Source organism: Cryptomeria japonica, chromosome 1 (assembly GCF_030272615.1).
Source record: "Cryptomeria japonica chromosome 1, Sugi_1.0, whole genome shotgun sequence".
Taxonomy (NCBI): domain Eukaryota; kingdom Viridiplantae; phylum Streptophyta; class Pinopsida; order Cupressales; family Cupressaceae; genus Cryptomeria; species Cryptomeria japonica.
In genome coordinates, this window is record NC_081405.1 from 42,409,678 (window position 1) to 42,432,810 (window position 23,133).

The 23,133-nt window shown below is 35.3% G+C and overlaps 1 protein-coding gene across 2 annotated transcripts in view; it reads right to left on the reverse strand.

Moving 5' to 3' along the window:
* Positions 1-23,133, reverse strand: part of LOC131027396 (uncharacterized) — a 203,545-nt gene that overhangs the window by 170,059 nt on the left and 10,353 nt on the right. For both annotated transcript variants that reach the window (XM_057957438.2, XM_057957437.2), the window contains exons 2-3: positions 20,422-20,658; positions 13,882-14,046 (exon numbers count right to left, since the gene is read on the reverse strand). In XM_057957438.2, coding sequence (XP_057813421.2) covers positions 13,882-14,046; positions 20,422-20,658 — 402 coding nt within the window. The remainder of the gene's footprint in view (positions 1-13,881; positions 14,047-20,421; positions 20,659-23,133) is intronic.

A 23,133-nucleotide genomic window follows, 5' to 3' on the forward strand; every position in this document is an offset into this window, starting at 1 on the left:
ATACTTCCAGCTATGGGGTATCGTCCAAGCTGCTCAAAATCAAGGGGTTTCGTCCTCAGTCCTCTGAAAACTCCAAATCTGAAGCTCTCCAATAACCTGTAAGTGTAAATTCCCAGTCATAGATTTGCAAAATGAGCTCCCAAACACCTTTTATTTTCAACCCAAACCCTAATTTCGAATTAGGGTTTCATTTGCCCTTTTTATTAATAAAATAACTTAATTTTATTTGCAAGACAATCCTTTTAGAAGTTCGATTGGCTAGAGGGGTCAATTATTCATTGAATGGGGCCAAAATCACTTAAACCAACTCCTCCAAGTTGCCACACCTAGGAAAGGTTTCATTTGCCCTTTTTATTAATAAAATAGCTTAATTTTATTTGCAAGACAATCCTTTTAGAAGTTCGATTGGCTAGAGGGGTCAATTATTCATTGAATGGGGCCAAAATCACTTAAACCAACTCCTCCAAGTTGCCACGCCTAGGAAAGGTGTTATGGCTTTTATTTAATAATACAATAAGATAAGTGATTAATATAATCCCTATTTTATTCATCAAGTGCTCAAATAAACTCAGAACTGTAAACTAATTGAAGCCACTTGCCTGTGGATAATACTTGAGCCACATAAGCCAACTGGTAGTTTTCCCCTAAAATCTAGGGATGCTCCTAAAAAGTAGGAGACTGGACCTGTCACCCTGAAACTGAATCCCAGTGGTTCCCCTCTACAGTGTGCACCTTTGAGATGTCTGTCAATGGACTAGAAATTCCTCCTAAAAAATAGGAGATGCACTCAAAGTCTGCAAAACGTTCCCAGAGGTCTCTAGATGCCCCCTAGACCACTCCCAATCAATCCCTAAAAAATAAGGATCCCTCCTAAATTTTAGGAAACTCCTGTCAACTGCTCCAAACTGCCTGAAAGGCTCATGCATGACTCTCTAAGCCCCTGAGTTGATTCCCTCCACACTCTGCTGACCTACGGGAACCAGATAATAGACCAACCCTGCTAGAAATGTTGTTACTAAGGAAGAGCAAACATTGCGGACATGACACTAGATGTAATGTTCCCTAATAATTTCCTAGTCTAAGTTAAGACAGGGAAATATATTAATTTTCCATTTCATTAATATAAATTAATTAATAAATCATTGTAATATTAATTATTTTATGTTAGTAATTCATTCACTAATATAAAATAATTAATAAGTTAATAAACCATTATTTACTAATATTTAATTATTGATGGTTTATTTTCTAATATCTGGAAAATGGAAGAAGTATCGAAGACATGTCAGGTAGTTTGAATTCAGTTTGCGGAACTAATTTAGTTCTTCGTTTCAAAGCTTTTAAAGGAAGGATTCTTTGTAGAGAAAACAGGGATACGAAGAATCTAGTTTGTGAAAGCATTAAAGTTTTCCAACGGAGTTTGGGAATATGACTCAATTCCTTTCGTCAGGTTATGCCTGGCCTATTGGAAATTAAGAAGCTAGTGTGGTTTGAAGGATATAATAAGTTCCAGCCAAACGGAGAATAAACTAAGTAGATTTTGTTAGAGAAAAAGACAAGAAATTGATCCTTTCGTCAGAGTAAATCTGGCCCATTGGAGTGGAAGCGAAATTTGAAAGATGATTGTTTGAAGATATTGGGTTTAAACAGTGCGGAATTTCTGTCACGCGTGGTTGTCTGGCGTGGCTCCAAATCTAATTTAATTCTACAGAACCATGAGTTGAATTCTCATTACTGTTCGATAATAAAGGTGTGCAGTGGACAGATTGCAGTTGGTGACATATATTGAGTCGTTCCGTTGATAATGCTCAGAACCGAAGCTTTATGCAATCAACAAAATACAGCCACGAAGATTTGTGACGGGTCTGTATATTCTGGTTTTGAAGATATTGGAAGTGAAGAATCGGCAGATAAGAACGCCAATATGAAGATTGCGACATCTGGTCCGCAATTGGTATTTTCCTCTGCATTAATACTACAGATTTCAGGTGCATATTAATTCGCAAATATTCTATAGCTTGTCAATTTAGCATCCTTGTTTTCAATAATAGTATTATTGTGTGGAGTGAATTTCATGTTTTGAATAATGTACTACGGAATATAAATACAGTGGGAAAGAGTGAATGTATACATTGTTATGATGCAGTCTTCAATCACTGGGAAATTAAAGGTTGTTAATTCGTCTGAAACAAAAACATATGAGTAACGGCTATTTATTTACAAATTATATTTAATATGGACAATCTCATAAACCATTGAAACTATAGAATGGATATGTCCATTCAAAAATTATCCAGTTGCTGCAACAGACCATTACTTTGTCTTTTGAAGGGAATACGTCTAGGAAGGGTTTTTAAAGTTGTATCAGAGCTTTTGAATCCTGCCAGCATGTAGGGTGTTTTTGAGTTGAAAATTCATGAAAAATCTATGCACAGCTGAGTATGCACCAGGGAAATTATAATTTTCAGAATACTACGGCCCAACAAAACAAATATCAAAACTCTCCTTTAGCACAAAGTAGTTCTTCTATTCAATTTAAATTGAGGACAGCCATACTGAAATTGGCAAAGAGATTATTTTTGAAACAAACAATATGGGGGAACCTAAAAACAATAGGGATCTCATAGCAGCTTTAATCAGAAGTCAACAAGATATGCAGGACAATGTCAACAGAATGACTAATTTAATGACCTAATTTATGGCACAAAATATTAATTAGCATCAAAATAATGGTGGAAATAATCAACATCAAAATGTTGGGATAAATAATGGGGGTAGAGATGAGCATTCTATTAATAATAATCAGCCGGAAAGAACGGGAACAGCCAGACCCTTTATGCCAACCTTCACTGCTAGGAATGTGCAACCAGAAAATGAACCGACAATTAGAGAATTACAGGATGAGATACACCATGATTGGTTATTATCAGGGTTATCAGGGGATGATTTTAGATCAACAATGACATTTAGAGAATACTTGGATGTCAGAATGAAACATAGGCCAAGAGGACAGCGAGGGAACAACAATGAATTGCAAAGAAAAATTGGTAAAATGTCCATTCCTTATTTTGATGGGTCAGGTAAAACAACCGCTCGGGCTTGGGTACAAAAATTAGACACATACTTCCAATTAAATCCTATGTTGGAAGAGGCAATTAAATATGTTGCATTACATCTTGAAGGTGTAGCACATGAATGGTGGCATCATGGGCAAGTAACTTTGGGTCATAATCTGATTGATACTTATGTTGAGTTTACTGAGAAACTTATAGATAGATTTGATTCTAAAGATCCTGAACTTCATCTTAAAGATTTGACTCAGCTTAAGCAAACTGGAACTTTTGAGCAATACATCTCTGAATTTGAAAAGTTGGAAGTTTTAGTTACTGAGATTTCAGAGAGGCACAAAATTGTGATATTCATAAATGGATTGTCTGATTCACTCAAAGGTTGGGTTAAGTCCTTGAACCCTCCTACTTTACAAACAGCTATTAAAAGAGCAAGAGAATTGGAACCATCTTCAAAAGGGAAAATTTTTAATAAAGGACCACCACCTAAACCCGAAAAAGACAAACAACCTTTCAATAAAGATAATTTCCCTAAAAACAAGTTAGATAAAGAAGAGAGGGAAGAACTCAGAAGGAAAAAACTATGTTTCAGCTGTAGAGAATCATGGCAGCCAGGACATAGATGTTTGGGAAATGGAAAAATTCATTATATTGAGGTTATGTCAGATAGTGACGATGAAGAGAATGTTGAACCTAACATAGAACCTGCACCACAGAACACGGAATCAGAGACAGGTACTAAACATGGAGAAGGGGTAATAGCATCCATGATAGGAACACCACATTATAATATTTTCAGAGTTAAAGGAGTTTTGAATAGGCAACGTGTAGTTGTTATTAGTGGTTCTACTCATAATTTTATAGATGCAGCTCTTGTGGAAAAGCATTGTTTGCAAATTGAAAAACATGAAGGTTTTGATGTTAGAGTAGCAGGGGGAACTAATTTGTCCAGTACTCATAAAGTTCCTAAATTGAGTATTACTCTTGGCAATTATACTGTTACTGATGATTTTTATGTGATTGATTTGGCTGATACTAATGTTGTTTTGGGTATTCAATGGATGGAAACATTAGATGAGTACACTCAGAGTTTTAAAAGATGAGAATTTTCTTTTAAAATTGATGATAAGAAAGTAGTACTTCGTGGTATATCTAACGGTGATCCCAAGATCGTTAGTGCTAAAAGAATAGAGGCTATTTTCAGACATGGGGATGTGGCATGGTCAGCACAATATTTAATCTCTAACAAGGTATCAGGATTTGAATCTAAATCTTATCAAGATGATTTGTTAAAAGTATTACATTCACATCATTTGGTTTTCAGTGATATTCCTCCAGGAGTCCCACATGATAGAGGATTTGAACATACTATTGAATCAGAAGAAGGTGCGAAACCAGTTATCACAACTCCTTATAGACATCCTAAAACATTCAGGGATGAAATAGAAAAGGCAATTAAGGAATTGTTGGATATGGGGGCATATCAGGCCTAGTTCTAGTCCTTTTGAACTCTTCGTATGTGTATTGATTACAGGGCTCTTAACAAGAAGACAACAAAAAACAAGTATCCAATTCCTCGAATTGATGAGTTGTTAGATGAATTACATGGTGTTGTTTATTTTTCTAAAATTGATTTAAGGTCAGGATATCATCAAATTAAGTTAAGGGATCAAGATATTCATAAAACTGCTTTTCGCTGTCATTATGGTCATTATGAATTCTTGATTATACCGTTTGGTTTAACAAATGCTCCAGCAACATTTCAGTCCTGTATGAATCATATCTTTAACAAACAGTTAAGGAAATTTTTGCTTGTTTTCTTTGATGATATATTGATTTACAGCAAAACCTGGGAAGATCACTTGAAACATATTGATATAGTTCTTGGTTTTATGGAATCTCAATCCCTTTATGCAAAGGCTTCTAAATGTGAATTTGGAATGACAGAAATTTTGTATTTAGGGCACATGATCAGTACTACAGGTGTATAGGTTCATTAGGAAAAGATAAGAGCCATTTTGGATTGGCCATCGCCACGGAATCTTACAGATTTAAGAGGATTCTTTGGTTTATGCAGTTATTACAGAAGATTTGTCAAAGGCTTTTCACAGCTTGAGGCACCATTGACAGATCTTACCAAAAAGGGGGCATTTCGATGGACTGAGGAAGCACAGCAAGTTTTTGAGAAACTTAAAGAGGTAATGAGTTCTTGCCCAGTACTTGCACTTCCAGCTTTTAATCAGCCTTTTGTTTTAGAATGTGATGCATCTGGTGAGGGAATAGGAGCAATTTTAATGCAAAACAAACATCCTATAGCTTATGAAAGCAGGAAACTTCGTAACCTTGAGAGATTGTATTCCATTTATGACAAGGAAATGTTGGCAATCATGCATTCATTGGCAAATTTAGACAATATTTGGTTGGTGGCAAATTTGTAGTAAGAACCGACCATAACAGTTTGAGATATTTCTTGGGACAAAAAGACTTAAATGACAGGCAACAAAAATGGATCAGTAAGATCCAAGCTTATGATTTTGAAATTGAATATGTGAAGAGTAAAAACAATGTTGTTGCAGATGCATTATCTAGGAGGCCTGAAATAAATGCATTATCTGTAGTAACAGCTGATTGGAAATCTCTATTGTTGGTTGAATACTCTAAGGATTCTTTTGCATGTGATTTGCTAGATGGTATTGTACAGGATGATAAATATAAGGTTGTAAATGATGTTATCTTTTACAAGGACAGGATTTACTTGGTTCCAGGTTCGAAGTTGAAAGAGAAAATCCTCCAATCAGTAAATGATATTCCTTTAGCAGGGCACCCCGGATACTTTAAAACTTATCGTCAGATAAGAGAAAGGTTCACATGGAAAGGATTAAAAACTGATGTCCTTCGTTATGTCAAAGAATGCACCACTTGCCAGCAAAATAAAGCGGAGCATACTTATCCTGCAGGTTTATTACAGCCGCTGCCAATACCAGAACAGAGATGGGAAAGTATATCAATGGATTTCATCACAGGTTTACGGAGTTCCCAAGGTAAAGATTGTATTTTTGTTGTGGTTGATAGATTAACTAAATTTGCACGCTTCTTTTCTATCACTACAGAATTCACAGTTGTTCAGATCGCAGACTTATTCTTTAGAGAGATATTCCATTTACATGGTTTACCGAAGAATATAATCAGTGATCGAGATAGTAGATTTTTGAGTATATTTTGGGGGGAGCTTTTCAGATTGACAGGAACAGAGTTGAATCACCGTACTAGTTATCATCCACAATCTGATGGACAGACAGAAAAAATTGAACAAATGGATAGAAGGTTACCTTCGTAACTATGTAGCAGGACATCAGAAAGCTTGGGTTCGTTGGTTATATTTGGGTGAATATTGCTATAATACTACATTTCATATGTCAATTGGTATGACTCCTTTCAGAGCATTATATGGTTATGATGCATTCTCTTTTCTTGATCTTGCTTTTGATCAGAGTAATGTTCCCAAAACTCGTGATTTGCTTCAGAATTGCAAGGATATTTTGAAAGCACTTAAGGAGAATTTGCAATGTGCACAGAATCAACAGAAAATTTATGCTGATAAGAAGTGAGTTGAGCGACATTTTGAAATTGGTGAATTGGTATATCTCAAGTTACAGCCCTACTGGCAATCGTCCCTTAAGCGTAGTGGTACTGAAAAATTAAAGCCTCGGTTTTATGGACCGTATCCGGTCGTTCGGAAAGCTGGTGCAGTAGCATATGAACTTGATTTACTGGTAGATAGCAAGATACACAATGTATTTCATGTATCTTGCCTCAAAAAGGTTTTGGGACAGCAAGTGACCGTTTCAAAAGAATTACCCCCAATGAGTGATGAAGGGAAGTTGGACATGATTCCTGAAGTGATTTTAGAGACCCAGGACAGACATTTGCGGAACAGGACTACCCGAGAATATCTCATCAAATGGAAGAATTTGCCTTTAGATGATGCTACATGGGAGAATGAGCATATCCTTCAGCATTCTAATTTACAATTGCTTGTGGGCAAGCAACAAGAGGCAGGGGAGACTGTAATGTTCCCTAATAATTTCCTAGTCTAAGTTAAGACAAGGAAATATATTAATTATTTTATATTAATTTTCCATTTCATTAATATAAATTAATTAATAAATCATTGTAATATTAATTATTTTATGTTAGTAATTCATTCACTAATATAAAATAATTAATAAGTTAATAAACCATTATTTACTAATATTTAATTATTGATGGTTTATTTTCTAATATCTGGAAAATGGAAGAAGTATCGAAGACATATCAGGTAGTTTGAATTCAGTTTGTGGAACTAATTTAGTTCTTTGTTTCAAAGCTTTTAAAGGAAGGATTGGTATTTTCCTCTGCATTAATACTACAGATTTCAGGTGCATATTAATTCGCAAATATTCTATAGCCTATTAATTTAGCATCCCTGTTTTCAATAATAATATTATTGTGTGGAGTGAATTTCATGTTTTGAATAATGTACTACGGAATATAAATACAATGGGAAAGAGTGAATGTATACATTGTTATGATGCGGTCTTCAATCACTGGGAAATTAAAGGTTGTTAATTCGTCTGAAACAGAAACATATGAGTAATGGCTATTTATTTACAAATTATATTTAATATGGACAATCTCATAAACCATTGAACCTGTAGAATGGATATGTCCATTCAAAAATTATCCAGTTGCTGCAACAGACCATTACTTTGTCTTTTGAAAAGGGAATACGTCTAGGAAGGGTTTTTACACTGGATGATTTAAACAGTTTCCTAAATAGAGCTCAAGAGACAGCTGAAAAGAAGGCCACTAAGATGTCAAAGATAACAAAGGATAGTACAGAGATCTCGAGTAATATAAATTGCCACTCCAAGGGTAGACAAACCTAAAGATGAGATCACAGCAGAAGAGTACGATTTGGAGACTATTGATTTAGGTCCTCCCACCACTGAGCAGGCAATGGAAGACTTGAATGATACTGTGAAAACAGTTCATGATATGTTGAAGCTAGAAGTAGAGATGAACAAGAAACTACAGATAGAAGTCCGTGCGTTGAAAAGCTACCTACAGCAGTTCAAAGAACCATTAAGGCAACATGATCCGTCAAGCACGCCTCCACCGCTGCTTCCTCCAAACTCAATCGATAATTTAGAGAAGATGAGAACTTCAACTAATCTAATGGAGAATTGGATAAATAAGTCTTTCAAGAAAGCAAATGCATTTGTGAAGGAACTAGTCAGGATATTTGATAAAGTCTCAAGTGTTCTTGAAAGAACTCAAATCCTCAGGGCAGCTTATGACATTTTCACCTTCACCAAAGATCACACTATGCCAAGACTGCAAGCAATGAAGAATTTACCTAAGCAAACTTTGGTGAATGGAGGAATATTGAAAGATGGACAATCGCCTGTTTTCCAGCGGTGGTATAACTTGCTCCAAATGAGGAAGGTCATCTTCGAGGATATTAGTAGTGGTTGCACTCAAGTAGACAAACATGATACATGATAAGATTGTGGAAGTAGCCGAAATCATACTTGAGAAGGAGATGAATGAAAGAATTTACATAGATGCCGATCAGCTGATTGAGAGAGTGAAAGTCATATTCTTTGGGACAGTCGGATCACCTTCAAAGAAACAGTTGGAAGGCATACACTCATTCATGGTACTTGCCAGCAAGACTAAATATTTTGGGCTGGGATGGGAGAAAAGCTTTGCCTCTACCTTAGAAGAAGTAAGCTTCATGAAAGATCAGTTGAAGAACGTGCCTGCTGCTCCAATAACCGAGATTGAGTTCATAGTGTCCAGTTTCGTTGAATTTGCAACAAAAGAAAAGGATAAGGGAAACAAACTTCTAGAAGATAGTTTGTTATGATCCCATGTGGCATCTTTTTTCTCATTGGAGGATATTTCCTCGAAGTTTGTGCCAAATGGATGTCACATTCCCATTGGCTGATATTAAATAATTACCAATAAGATTAGGTTTTTGTTGTAACAAACCCTAATTAGGGTTTAGGTGGCAAGATCTTGGCCCTTGATTCTAATTTAATCTTGGCCATTCATTGTATTTAGGAGCACTATATAAGCCCCACTCATTTTATTTGTAAAGGATCAATTAAAAGAGTTTTGAAAAATTATTGCTTTGATGCTGCCAAAAATAAAAGTCATTGAAGTGTTGGTGAATTATTGTGTTTTGGAGCATTTGCTTGTTTCTTCATCCTTTTATGAGATAACTTAATATCTAAAAAGACAAAAAAAAGATAGAATAGAATTTGCTTAAGTAATTAGATGAATGAAAGACTTGTGTGCATGATTGAAGGTGAAACTCTCATTGCTCATACTACTAATATTTCATCGATGGTGAAGTATCCTACATAGTTGACTGAACTCATCTTCATTGATATGCTTCATCTTGAAGGTATCCATGTTTGTGGTAGTGATTTGAAAATCATTAGCTATCTTTAGAAGATCACACTAGCTTTGTGGAGATGTTCTTAGCATGTTAAAGCAAAGCTTACTTGAGCTCATTTGAAGTCGCTCATAATTCTTGCATTCCTAGCATTAGCATAGCATTCCTAAACCTTTACCTCTTTTTACCTTTTTTTTTAAATATCATTAGTAGTAGTAGGAAAGAGCTACATTGCAACATCATTCGTACAACAGCATTCCTTGTGATAAAGATTTCCATCTCTTCAAGAACAATTATGTTAAGTCCCTTTGAAGGAGCAGCAAAACACATCAAACAATTGAAGCTATCCAACACGTCAAGACCTGACATTGTAAACCTTGGAGTCGTCTCAAGTGATCAACATTTGAGAAGTCTTTATTCAAAAGAGGATAGAGTTTTCAATACTTTATTCTATGTTTGATTGTGCATAAAACACACATCAACAAGCATCATCTAGGATAGGGATAGCATAGATGGGTCACATCCCAAGTAAAAGGTATATGTAACAAAGTGTGAATATATATGTGACCATGTATGAGACTATGTAAAAGAGTGTACAAAACGATATATGAAGATGTCAGAATAAATACAAATGATGTAAAAGGAGATATAAGGATAAATGAATGTCCTTGACTGAGATTGATGATACAATATGCCGGAATTCTATATGTGATGTGTTATGTGATATTCTCTTATGTTCAGTTAACTAGTTACTACTCTATTCGGATTAGATCCTTGCTCCCTTTGTATAATTGAGTCTAGGGCATAAACTACAACACTCAAAAAATACTTGGGGCTCAGAAGTTCTATCTCTGTTCCCCACTTTTCTTGCTAATGGTACACACTAAATTTTTAAACTGAAACTATGTTCCATCATTAAGTGGCACGTGCCCTTGTATTGTGCAGCCAAATCTACATTGAAACCAAGAAACAATGTTCATTCTCAATGGTATGCACTAATGCAATGCATCTAAGAATTTTGAATTTGAAAATATGTTATTACATTCATTGGCATACACTTACTTCTGCATGAGCAAATTGGGTTAATCGTTTACTCTATAATCTTACCTACAAGATCGAACAAGCATGGCTCACAATGGGGCTGCAAGATTTCAATTTTTTCTAAGATTTATCCTTGTATATATCACCACATACCTCACAATGGGATGACGTTTTTATTTGAAAAAACATGTTTGCACTTTGTATAGGCGCACACCAATATAAGGATGCAAATTCCACTCGATAGATTTTATGGTCATCTTCAATAGGACACATATCTCATATTTGAGACAAATTCTCACTTTAACGATTCTATGTTCGCCTTCTATCAGGCATCCATCATCTAACTAAACAACCTTCATCACTTTGAGATTTCATATATCCCTTTATAGAGGCATGTGTCATTGAATTGGGTGATATTTTTTGGTCATGAGACTTAACAACCTTCATCACTTTGAGATTTCATATATCCCTTTATAGAGGCATGTGTCATTGAATTGGGTGAGATTTTTTGGTCTTGAGACTTACTTGTTACACTCTAATATAGAGTGGCATGCATTACATGGGTATAGAAAATTCAAATCTGAATTGCACCTCTTTGGAGTTCTGCATGCCGTTGCATTGGCAAAAACCTTTTCAAAATTCAATTTTAGTTAGGGATGTTACATTGCATTGTGATACACTTTTCTGACTTTTGGCAAAACTTGCACTTTTCATCAAGGCACATGCCCTTCCACTAGCTTATAATTTTCATGCCTTTTTCCTCTAGGTCCAGTTGGGGTGGATATGTCCCCTAGGGTATTTGTATCAACTAGCTACCACAACTATGATGCCACTTCTATATCACCAAGATGTTTGTGGGATTCTAACCTAGGTATTGTGTCTTCTACGGCAATGATGTTTAGACCTTGTTTAGTTCTGCACCCTTGTAACATTTGCTTCTTCACTTATGATGACTCTATGGTTATTAACAAGTCATTAGGGATTAATCCTCAAGCAGTTGCTTCATTTGGCGTGGATGCTAACAGTTTGGAAGTTTCCTATACAATGAACTGAAATCATGTTCCCCTCAAATCATGCTCTATGTAGGAAGAAACAAAGTTTTCGTATGAAAAATGGTGATTGTAGAGGCACTATTAATAATCCAAATAATCATCTTAGCTCAAACCTCAATCCTTTAGCTAAGGAGTCATGACAAAAACACTACAAATCTCCAATCTGGAAAGTTGATTTCATTGCAAAAAAAGAAAAGCAGATGCCTGTATATTAGTTTATTATTAGGATAAAGAAATGGATATGTGGAAGAAAACCTTGATGCAACATGCCTTAAAGGAAGATTCAACAGGTTCTGCCCAAAGCTTAGCAATTTTATGAATGGATTTTAGAGCTCCAAAACCCCTTGTTGAAGGGTAAAAATGATATCTTTCTATGCATACAATCTTAATTGTGGACTATATGTCATCTAATGATAGAAGGACTATTCTCAATTCAAGGTTGTGATTCTTGGAGGATTATATTTTAAGCTTTAAATCTTGATATCCATCTTTTGATCTCTTTGAGAATTCCTTCTCCATTGTACATGTTTGGGTGTACCTTGTTATCATCATTGCAATATAGTGTACATCTAGCTTTGAGGCTACTGAGAATTCCTTAGGCAAATTCTTGGACATTGCTGAAGAGACTTGGGAGCATTCTCACACTTCTTACAATCATCAGATGACTCTAAGGTCTTCCAAAGAATATGAGGAAGAATTCACCTAGTCATTTGGGCTTTTGAGTTTGTTTGGTTTGTTTTCAATGTCATATTACACTCTTTTGAGATTCAAATGAGCGTAAGATCATTTGAATCTGGTGGATTTCATCTTTTGCAGAACTTAGATCCCTTACGCTTGTGTTACTATTTGCAAAAAGATATTAGGCTTAAAAAATTAATTAAATTTTAAAACATAACTTTAAAAATAAAACATTAAAACTATAATTATTAAAACCTAAATGAGTTGCTAAATAGCAAAGAACTAAAATAAGCCACAAAATAAAAGCAGAAGCAACGAGGACAAGAGCAGGACAGGAAGATGCTGAGGGAGGTGGCAAAGAAAGACATGGTGGCAGAGAGGAAGAGGGAGAAGAAAACGCTCAAACAATGACAGCAACCCAAGAGAGGCAAGACTGTTGACAAGAAGGGAAGAATGAGAATTAAAAAAACACCTCTGCTGCTGCTATCTGTAAAATGTCTTCAAGTGGCTCTGCGCACACCTCTGCTGCTGCTATCTGTAAAATGTCTTCAAATGGCTCTGCGCACACCTCTGCTGCTACAGTCTCTGAAAGCTGAAATCTCTCCAAATGCCTATGCTCCTTGCGATTTTAAATGCTGAGCCATTATATTTAATTAAAAAAAGTAGGATTTTTTACTTTTTAGGTTTAGTAATATTTGTCTAGATCAAATTGAATGTGAAATGAATGACAACAGTGCAGCATCCATGCATATCTGCCGCAGCTGAAATTAACTTTCATTCTGGGTACAGGTGGGAACACTAGCCAAGCTGTATCCTGGCCATATATATCAGGTATGATGGTCCACATGCCAAGGGAATGGAAGAGGTGTATACTGCAGACCTGAATGAAAATGAAAGATAAGGAGATCTATGATGTTCTAATTGGTATAAAAGCAACAAAAGCAATAGAGAAAGAGAAAGAGCCAAATGACCAGGTCTGTGACATCTTGCAGATTAATTTTTGAATCATATAATAGGATAAGGAAATGAATTGAAGTATAAAATGACTAGTTTGTAGATAAGAGAATGGAAAGAGTATTAAATGTAAGCCAGGACTGTGATAAAAAGAAGATAGCTCAATTTGTCAAAATTTAAGTAACAAGGTTACAAGAGCAAATAGATGACTTATCCTTACTACAATACTTTCAAAGATACAAATAAGAAGCTAATTACAGAGATTTTTACTCTAGAACACCTGACAAATAAATATATTATGGAAATTATTGTACTGCTGAAACTAAGTACAGAGGCCTTGCCTTTCTGAGAGAGAGACTTCCAGGTAGAAATATTCACACCACAAGTACTCACTGTTAAAGCAAATTTACTTTATCTCACTCATGCACATCCAAATCAATCCAGTCTCACAAGTTAAAACCAAATTTATTTGGTTTTTCTCACTTGGACTTGAACTCACAAATACTCACCAACAAACTGTTTGACAACTAGGCATCATATCAAAATAAGTACATATAAGAAATCATTGATAGAAGCTGTTTACTGATACTCAAAACTTCGGCTGAGAGAAATAAATATCAAAATGAATAAAAGGTTAACTTACATGATTCGCTACTTTGTGTTGTAACAAACAATTTTTGATAGGGAGAATCTTATCAAAGCACCCTGGCACATGAAGTCCTAAGGCGGGTTTGTTCATTTCTCTGCCATCTTTTCCATTTATTGTATCTTCAGGTAACCAACTTTTCGTTCCAAATGAAAACTCCATCTGCAAAGTTAATTAGAACTAACATCAGCTACCTTCTCACAGTGGGCTAAAAACAGCAAACCTGCTGATGAATATATGCTGGAAAAAAATAACGTACGTCTGTAGATTATATCAATGTGACAAATCTTTTTTGAGTGGGACCAAAAAACATCTGGAAACACCAAAAAAAAATTACCAGAAGACATGCCACCAAACAATTCCCAGGGTATTTCATAAATGGAAAAATAGCATTCATCAGAATATACAGATTTGCAAAACAAATCACTATAAGAGAACATTTTTAAAGTCGCATCTAAATAACCAAGTGTGTAGAACATGTCATTGTGGTAAAGTCTCTTATATGGCACTAAACTCCTTTCCAACAGTTTTAAAAAGGCCCATTCTTTAACACTTTCAATTGTCATGCAAGAATACACAGGATATCTTTCTTAGAGTCCAAGAACTTAATGTCAATAGCTCAGACAATCAGCATTTCACTGGCTCTGGATTATACTTCATTCCATATTTTCTCTCTAGCAAGTTGTTGATTCCAGAAGTGTTAAAATAAAATCAGCATGGAGAGATAATGGATCATATTTCGAAGTGCCTGTCGGCTTGAACTCTCTATTTTTCTCAATTTTACTGAGAAGTTGTACATTTATCTTTTCAGCTAATCGCCTTCATAGATTAAAGAACAGCAGCAAAAATTGTAAATGGTATCAAAGATTAAAGTTAATAATTATATTTGTTCCAAGTTAACACATATTGTAGATAGAAACAAAAAAACTATATCAATGTTCATTGCTGATAAAAGTTGGCCTTTAATAGATAGTGGATATTTGCACAGTTAGTGCTTAGATAGACACTCCCTTGGTTTAATGTACACAATGGTCTTCCAAATTTGTTAAAGCATTTACATCTTTCTTTTACCTGTTCTCAACATGTGGGAACCAAATGTCTCACAGGTTCAGCAAGCATGGATACAGAATATTGACACTTGTAAGGCAGTGACTCTCAAGTGCCTTACACAAAACTACAGATCTTAATCTGATGCATGGAGACAAACAGATCTCCTTGCACGTAGTTCGAATCTAATGCCACATTATATCTATGAGTGACCAAGAATAGGTCAAAGGGACTGGACCTCACAACTGTTACAATAGAAAAGTACTAGAGCAAGGAAGGCCCTTGAGTCAAGGCAAACAAAATAAAGCAAGAAAACAAAAACATAGGCAATCAGGGGTAAAGCTAACACGGTAACCTGAAATAAAGTACAATTATCAATTGTTGTACTAGAGGACCCCTCAAAGTGGTTGTAGCTGATGAAGACTAAAGTTGGCAGCCAAAGCAGTGGACAAATACCATCAAGTGTTTGTACTCCAGCACACATTGGAGGAGCCAACAACATCACCATCAAATATTGTGGGAGTACCAATACAAGATCTCAGAATGCTCATTATTTGGAAGAATCAAAGACATAGTAGCGTTACACTCCAAAAACTCTGTAGTCAGCAGATTATGCCGAGTTTGTTTATAAATAGATATTGGTTAGCTGAAGGGTTAGATGTGTAGTAGTTAGTCAGCTATGTTATGTAATGGTGTTTATTGTCCCTGACGAGTAGTTGTTACTTGACAGTTCTTGACGGTTGGTAATCTTAACCAACCACAGACTACTTTTTATGTACTCATTTTGGAAGTCTCAAGGACCTGTTATCATTGTCGTGTACACATTGCATATTGGAATAAAAGTGTAATGTCCCCATTTTTTCCAGTGATCACTCAAGAGTCCTAGTTTCACTTGTTAGCCATCTACGCAAGTGAAATCAGTGGATGGCAGATGATATTGCCACCAAGGAGGTCTTATACTTAGTCATTTTTGTGACTTGGGTGGTTTTATATCTTAGGCACTTTATAACAATTCATTATAGAGTTACTTTTTCTATAATTAGAAAATCTTATAAAGTAACTTTATGAAAGTGCATTATATAAGTTATAAACTAATGAGTTGCTTTATGCCAAATAGTAACTTTCATAAAAGTAACTTTATAAAGTTAAATCATTAAGTGCACCCATGGTTCGATTTCCTAGGCAAGAATAAATAATTAAAAAGTGGCCATGTTATGTTATGAGCTTCCCCAAGTTTTTATATCCAAATTGAAGGAAAGAAGATTCCATTGGAATCTTAAAAAGATGCCAACGGAAGTTAGATTTAGGGCTAACAGGAATAAAGGAGCATTGTACGTACCATTTGGGCATGATTGGAGTTTATTATTTTTGAGAGCTTTTGCATTTGCAGGTCTGCAACGTCTATTGCAGGTGTCTAAACTGAATTTGGAGACGTAAACCTTCAGATTTGGGTGAGAGAATGAAATCCCCCTCATATTTAAGATATCGATTTTGCTTGGAATGTTCATATCAGAGTTCCGTGACTCGCGGCGAGTCACGAGAGTCAGCGGGCCGGGTGACCCCTGCCGGGTCACGGTGACCCTAACCCGGGCTCGGACGGGTCAGAGGGCGTGACTCGCCTGACTCGCCGAGTCCGAGGGTCGTGACCCGGCTGGAGTCACTTAATAAAGTGCAGTAAAAAAAAACAAAAAAAAAACATAACATTTTTTAATGACTTTTTTCGCCATTTCCCTTTCTTATAACACCCGACGCCTTTAGAAAATAATAAAAGTATTTTTGGCCTCGCGGGGCGCTGCCCCTCGACCCCACCCTGTATCGCGACAAGGAACGCGCAAGGGGCGCTGCCCCTTGACCCCGCAAGGGGCGATGCTCCTTCACCCCAAGTTGGGGGCGCTGCCCCCAAACCCCCGTTGAAAAATATAGGGGGAAACCGCGCCGATAGAAGTAGGGAAAATCTAACCTCTGACTCTGATTAGGCTCCATATAACAATACAACTTAGAAATCTTGGTAATTGGTATTTAGATTTAGTATTTCAAATTTCCTATAGTCTCATTTGAAAATGTAATTCTTATACTGTAATACTGTCATACATCTTTTCAAAACTAGTTTTTCAAGTACTATATGTATATGTATAACTATATCAGCACCACCACCCCGCCACCCCCCCGTCGCCGTCCCCCCTCCGTCCCCAAACTTAGGCCCTTGGTCCCCCCGTCCCGGAAACACGTCCCCTCGTCCCCAACACCTATGGCTACTCAGACTGGCACATCACAGGCAGAGACTATGGCTACTCAGTCATCCAGGACCTACCTTAGACGCCTTTCTAGGAGGCAGATAGACGAGGCTGAGCCAGAGCCTGAGCCATAGACTTGCTTTTGTTTACACTTTACAGTTACATATATGTTTGGGAACATTTGAAGTCATGGATTTTATATACATTGGACAACATTTATAACTCTATATATCTATGTTTTCTAATTCCTTCAGCTACAATTTACATTTCTACGCATGTGATGGATGTATGTTTATGTATGTGATCAAATTAGCTTCTATTTGATGATGTTATAGTGTCTTTAAGCTTAATTCAATAATGGGTGTATGAAACAAGTTTTAAATCGTTAAAAATCTCTAAATTTCAAGGGTTTTCTTATTTTGCCGAGTCATTGCCAAGTTCGAGCCGAGTCACTAGTCGAGTCAGCCTTGCCGAGTCAGAGCTGAGTCCGAGTCTGGGAACTTTGGTTCATATTTTGCCAATAAGGGCCAAATCAGAGTTTGTTAGCAGCTACAGCAGGGTTAAAGTCTAATTATCAGATCTGAGCAGTTTGGTCACATTTCTCAGCAAGTTTAATGCACATTTAAGCCAGCTGTACCTCTCCTAGGTCAGCCGTACCATCTTTGGAAGCCTGGGATTGCAAATAAATAAATAAGAGGGGTTTTGGAGCAGCTTTTGCTTGTGAAATCATTGTTAGGAGGTAACTAAGGCATATTGGTGATCTATTTGGTGAAACCCCAGCATATTTGAATGATATCAGCAAATTAGAGGGGAAAAGGAAGCAATTTCGGTGATCTCTCTTGTCAAGATTTCAGAATAAGCTCTAGATCAGCTATTCATCCATTCAATTGTTTTTGATAATTATTGTTTTGAAGAATAAAACTTTTTGGAGTTATTGGAACACTTTGGAAGTTCCTGTAGCAGCATTTCTCTTCAATAAAGTCAATAAAGAAGCCCTCCAGGCAAGGCATTGGACCCCTAGTAGGCCAATTTGTCATGTTAGTGTTGAAATTCTTCAATTCTTTGCATTTATTAATTGCTGATAACAAATCAGATATTCTGAAATTTAGTTTCAGTAGTTGTAATTTGTTCTTGTCTTGAATTCCAAATTGCATTATTCATTCTATCATCCAAAAACACATTAAAACTCAAAACTTCCTCAAAACTCCAAGCTACAATACGCTGGTCAAAGGTTGATTTTGAAACAAAACAAATCAGAATTGAGCCATCTCCTAGTTGGCATCTTTCAAAAATCTTTATCTTTCTGAAGTTATATATGTACTTGGTACTTCTATGTTCTGATATTCCATGTTATGTAAGTTACATTCCGTTTACTCCATATGTAAGTAACATAAACCCACCCAGGTAAACATTTGGCACCATTGCTGGGGAAAAGGAGAAATGTTGAAAAAATTAACATTTAAAAAATTGAAGGGGAAAAAAAATAATGGAGCGATAAGGGTGAGAAAATTAAAATTGAAGAGGAAATATATGGACAAAAGGTAAAAGAAAAAAAAAATTATTAAAATATTTAAATTAGAAAATATTACTAAAGTGGCAAAAATAAAAGGTAATATCAAAAAGTATGAAGGGGAGACTAAAAAAAATTAAAAGTCAAAAACAAAAGGGTGAGAGTTAAAAGATTAAGATATTTGCACTCTCGGCCACTTTATTCTCAGTCTCAGCCAACCAATATAGTCAATTTGACTTGATAAGTACAGCAATGTAACATAAGAAATTTAATGGATGTATTTATGATTAAGTAGTAAGTGAAGCTAACAGCTTCTGGTGTGGAAACTCAGACACCTTTCACAGATAACCACTGCCACAGATATCCTGCAAATCCATGTGATGATGAGTTAATATAATCAAGTGTCAATTATAATACCTGTGATGAATAATAGAGTCAATTATCCAGAAATGTTACAGGTATCATGCCATTTACATCAAACCATCTACTTCCACAGAGTCTAATGTCCATATCACACCCCATATTTATTTTTGATGGTGGGTCAAGCTCACAAAGATGCATCATTATTATTTATAGCAGTCTGCCCAAGAAACTCATCCGGTGTAGCAGATCCCACCAGATGAACCCTGCATAAGTACTTCTTTATTCAACGATGCAAGTATCCCTGCAACCATATGTTGTACCTACTAATATGGGAAGAATGATCATTTTTTATGTGTAATGTGTGTCCAAAAATTAAGTGTACAATTTAATCATTAACATTCATGAGTCGTCATTATGTACCAGCTGGATATCAGACTTTAGGACATAGATAAACCCAACACACATCTTAAAATCTCTTCTCTATATTGACAGCTAGTAAATTAGGTTTTGTAAAGCTGAACAGACCACCTGTAGAGTGGACAATAATAAAATTCTGGCATAAATATAACTAATAAAAAAAAAGAATTATAAACATCCTAAACCTTGTGGATGATTTCAAGCAGAATACTGAGGTGGGGATGTCTAGTAGCTAGCTCAAAGACCACAACATCAACATGGAAAGGTACATCTACTGCATCATGCAAACAATATCAGCACAGAAAACAACAGACGCAATGACTTCAAGCAAGTATACATAAGCACAGTTATACCAGCCACTAGAGAATAACAGATAATGTCCTTGCCTCAAATTTTAGGTGGAAGCTAAAGATGAATCATGCAGGCTGTCGCTTAACATGTTATTCATTAACTTAAGAAAAGATCCTGCAACTATCAGTGAATTTATATCAAATCATAAGCTTGGTTTCCAAAAATATTATAGTGATACAAAAAGCTTAAGAAAAATGCATCCAGAACCTTTCAACACAGGTAATGTCAATTATGAGTAACTGGAAACAACCAGTGATATACCTCAAAGTACATTTGGTATTTACCAAAACAGAAGATATAAGCTTGGCCTTTTTAAAATTTTTAATCCTAAGTCACATATGTTCACTTCAAAAGCAACAAGTGTATTAAACCATTAACATAGCCTGTGACTACTATTGATAAAAATAAACAAATGTCATTAAGTCACCATAAAGAAGTCAAATGATTTCTCGATAGATCTCAAGGATCAAAATAAATTTCCACAAGCACCATGCAATGCAATTTTAGGATGCCTAAAAAAATGTATGCAATTTCAAAATATTCACAAAATGCAAACTTGAAAAGAGGTGTGACAAGGAAAGTTGACACCAAAAATACACTGTAAACAAGCACCACCTTGTTACGGTAGTGAAACTGCACATCACAAGGTACAATAGGCTTCATATAGTCTTCATGTCCTTGGATAGGAAACCTTCCTATATGAACCATTAATTCACGGACCTGCTGCTCTTTTGCCTTGACCTGGGCCTCATATGCAAGATTCTGTGTCTTACAGCCTCCACAATCTATTGCATGCTCACAAGGAGCTATCACACAATTGTTATGAGGAGATAGGGTCTTTAGTTTTTTAACCTGTACAAAATAATGTGAAAAATATTAGAGAAGTCAGAAGCTATATAAATCCTGTTCTATAGTAATAGCATTCATTAAAAATGTAAGGAAATCTTTGAGAGCTTGAAATCCACAATAATCTTAGACATACATTATAAAAATTGGATTGAAGCATATACAACCATCATTCTTCACAGATGTAATGTCCCCTATTTATACACTGTCAATTACCAAGAGCAACATCTATGTCACTACCTTCTTGGGGAATAGAAGGTATAGAACTGGTTGTGATTTAGGACAGTTTAAGAACATATTATTGATGTCTCTGATATTACATAATTATCAATCTGAATTGTCTTATTTGTTTATCTTATTATTGACACTTCAATGTAAGCATTGTTCATATACCACAGATTTAATATATTTAATAGTAACAGTGTATATATATATATATATATATATATATATGTATTTGATGGATTTATTATCACTGGTAATATAACATATATATATATATACATTTATATTAATATATTTATATAGTTTTATTTATTTTTAGATATTATTAATATATATATATATATATAAATATATTAATGTAGAACAATTAGCACATAATGTTATAATTGTAATTAATATATTATCTGCTGTAGTTTATATCATTATTAAATTCTGCATAATAACATTATCAGGCTTCATATATTAAGCACATCCCCATGCATACCACCAAGAACAAGGATGTTATCGCCTGTAACTTAATAACAATTCTGATCTGATATGTTTGATTCCCCTTTATTATCTTTGTTGGCAGACTTAATGATCTTTTCTTATCGATAGTTCATTCCTTCCCTTTGGGTCTGCAAAGTCTATATCCAAAGTTCCCTTTCCCATCACTTCCTCCTTCTTTAATATCTTGTTACCTGTTGGAGGAGAGGTGACCCTTGTGAGGAGACGTGTTTCTTCCTTAATCGCTTGATTAATTACTTGCTTCTTTTCCTTGATCACATCTCTCATTAACAACTTTAATTATCTTATGCTTCTATTCTAGTTGTTCATGCTAAGAGACTTTGCTGAGATGAATGAAATCGGTGTTTGTAGTTCCTAATTGACTTCCAACATAGGAAGGTGGAAGGAATAATAACAGTGACAATTTTCAGACTCCTCTTCATTGCACTGTTACATCCAATGCAAAGTGGTTGTCGGACTTCACAAGACTGAGAATATTGTACAAACCATCACAATAAAATATCTGATCTTTCCATGCCCACCAATTAACTCCACTGTTATAGAGATATTGGATACCAGAACTCTTACTGAGTAATATCAACTTCGAAGTACGTAGTGTAAACATTCAATATATGAATCGCATCCAATGGGTACTATTGTTACTTATGATTTGTCATCCTTCCCTAGTTACAATCGTAGGTATATGTTAATCGGAATGGTGCCAGTAAAGGAATATTTCATTCAATCAATACTAATCGGTACTATGCAATATCCTCTTTGATGATTTTGATGTGTTTAAACCATTCTAAGCATCAGTGCTGGTTAGGTGACAATTTTCTTTGTGTGGATGTTACTTAATTTACTTGGTGAGGCTGTGACTATTGGTGTCATGGGGGGGGTCATGACAACAGACATACATACAACAAAATTAAAAATGTTAAAGAGAAAAATGGAGAAACAAAACAAACAAAAAGAATGGATGCAAAATTAAATCAAATGCAAGAGACAATTTTCAAATTTTTGTTAGTCAAAATTTCAGAAATACAGACATTCACACGTATATGGCATTTCAGTTGATCATCAAATTAGCAGATAAGCACTTTATGAAAAACAATATTATATAATCATTAGATATAACTTTATTAATCTAATGGCATGAAATCCTCATTCCTAGTATAAATTTTTACAAATATTCTTTCAAATTGTTACACACAAGTAAAAGGTCTAAAAACCTAATATAGAACTCAACTATAAAAAAGCAGGATACTACTAGAGCGCAGATTGATGAGCCTTCTGTCAGGAACAGGATTTTTGGTATGTGATTGTTGATACTTGATACCATTTAGTGTAGCAGCCCAAATGTGATACATGACAATACTTCTAGCTCTTCCCTGTTTCCCATGTTAGACATCCTCACTTATTTGAATCTATTAATTTCGAGGTATATTAGGAACCACATGAGAAAGTTAGAATCATAAATTGTTTATCAGACATGTTTATAGACATATCTAAGTGTCATGACACTAGACCAACTTGCAAAAGATTGTCATTGTCATAATATGAATTATCATCAAGAGTTTACAGTGGCATGCTGAAAAAAAGCATGTTACCTGTCCAAAACATTGCTGTTGCTAGCAATAATCACTCAGATTAGAAGATATTAGTGTCAACTTTTTCTCCCATTGTTATACAGTTTTAGATAATGTTGGTTCACAGATTTGTCCTTTTTTGATGAATGACTTCACTGACTCTATTTTGTCCAAATACAAA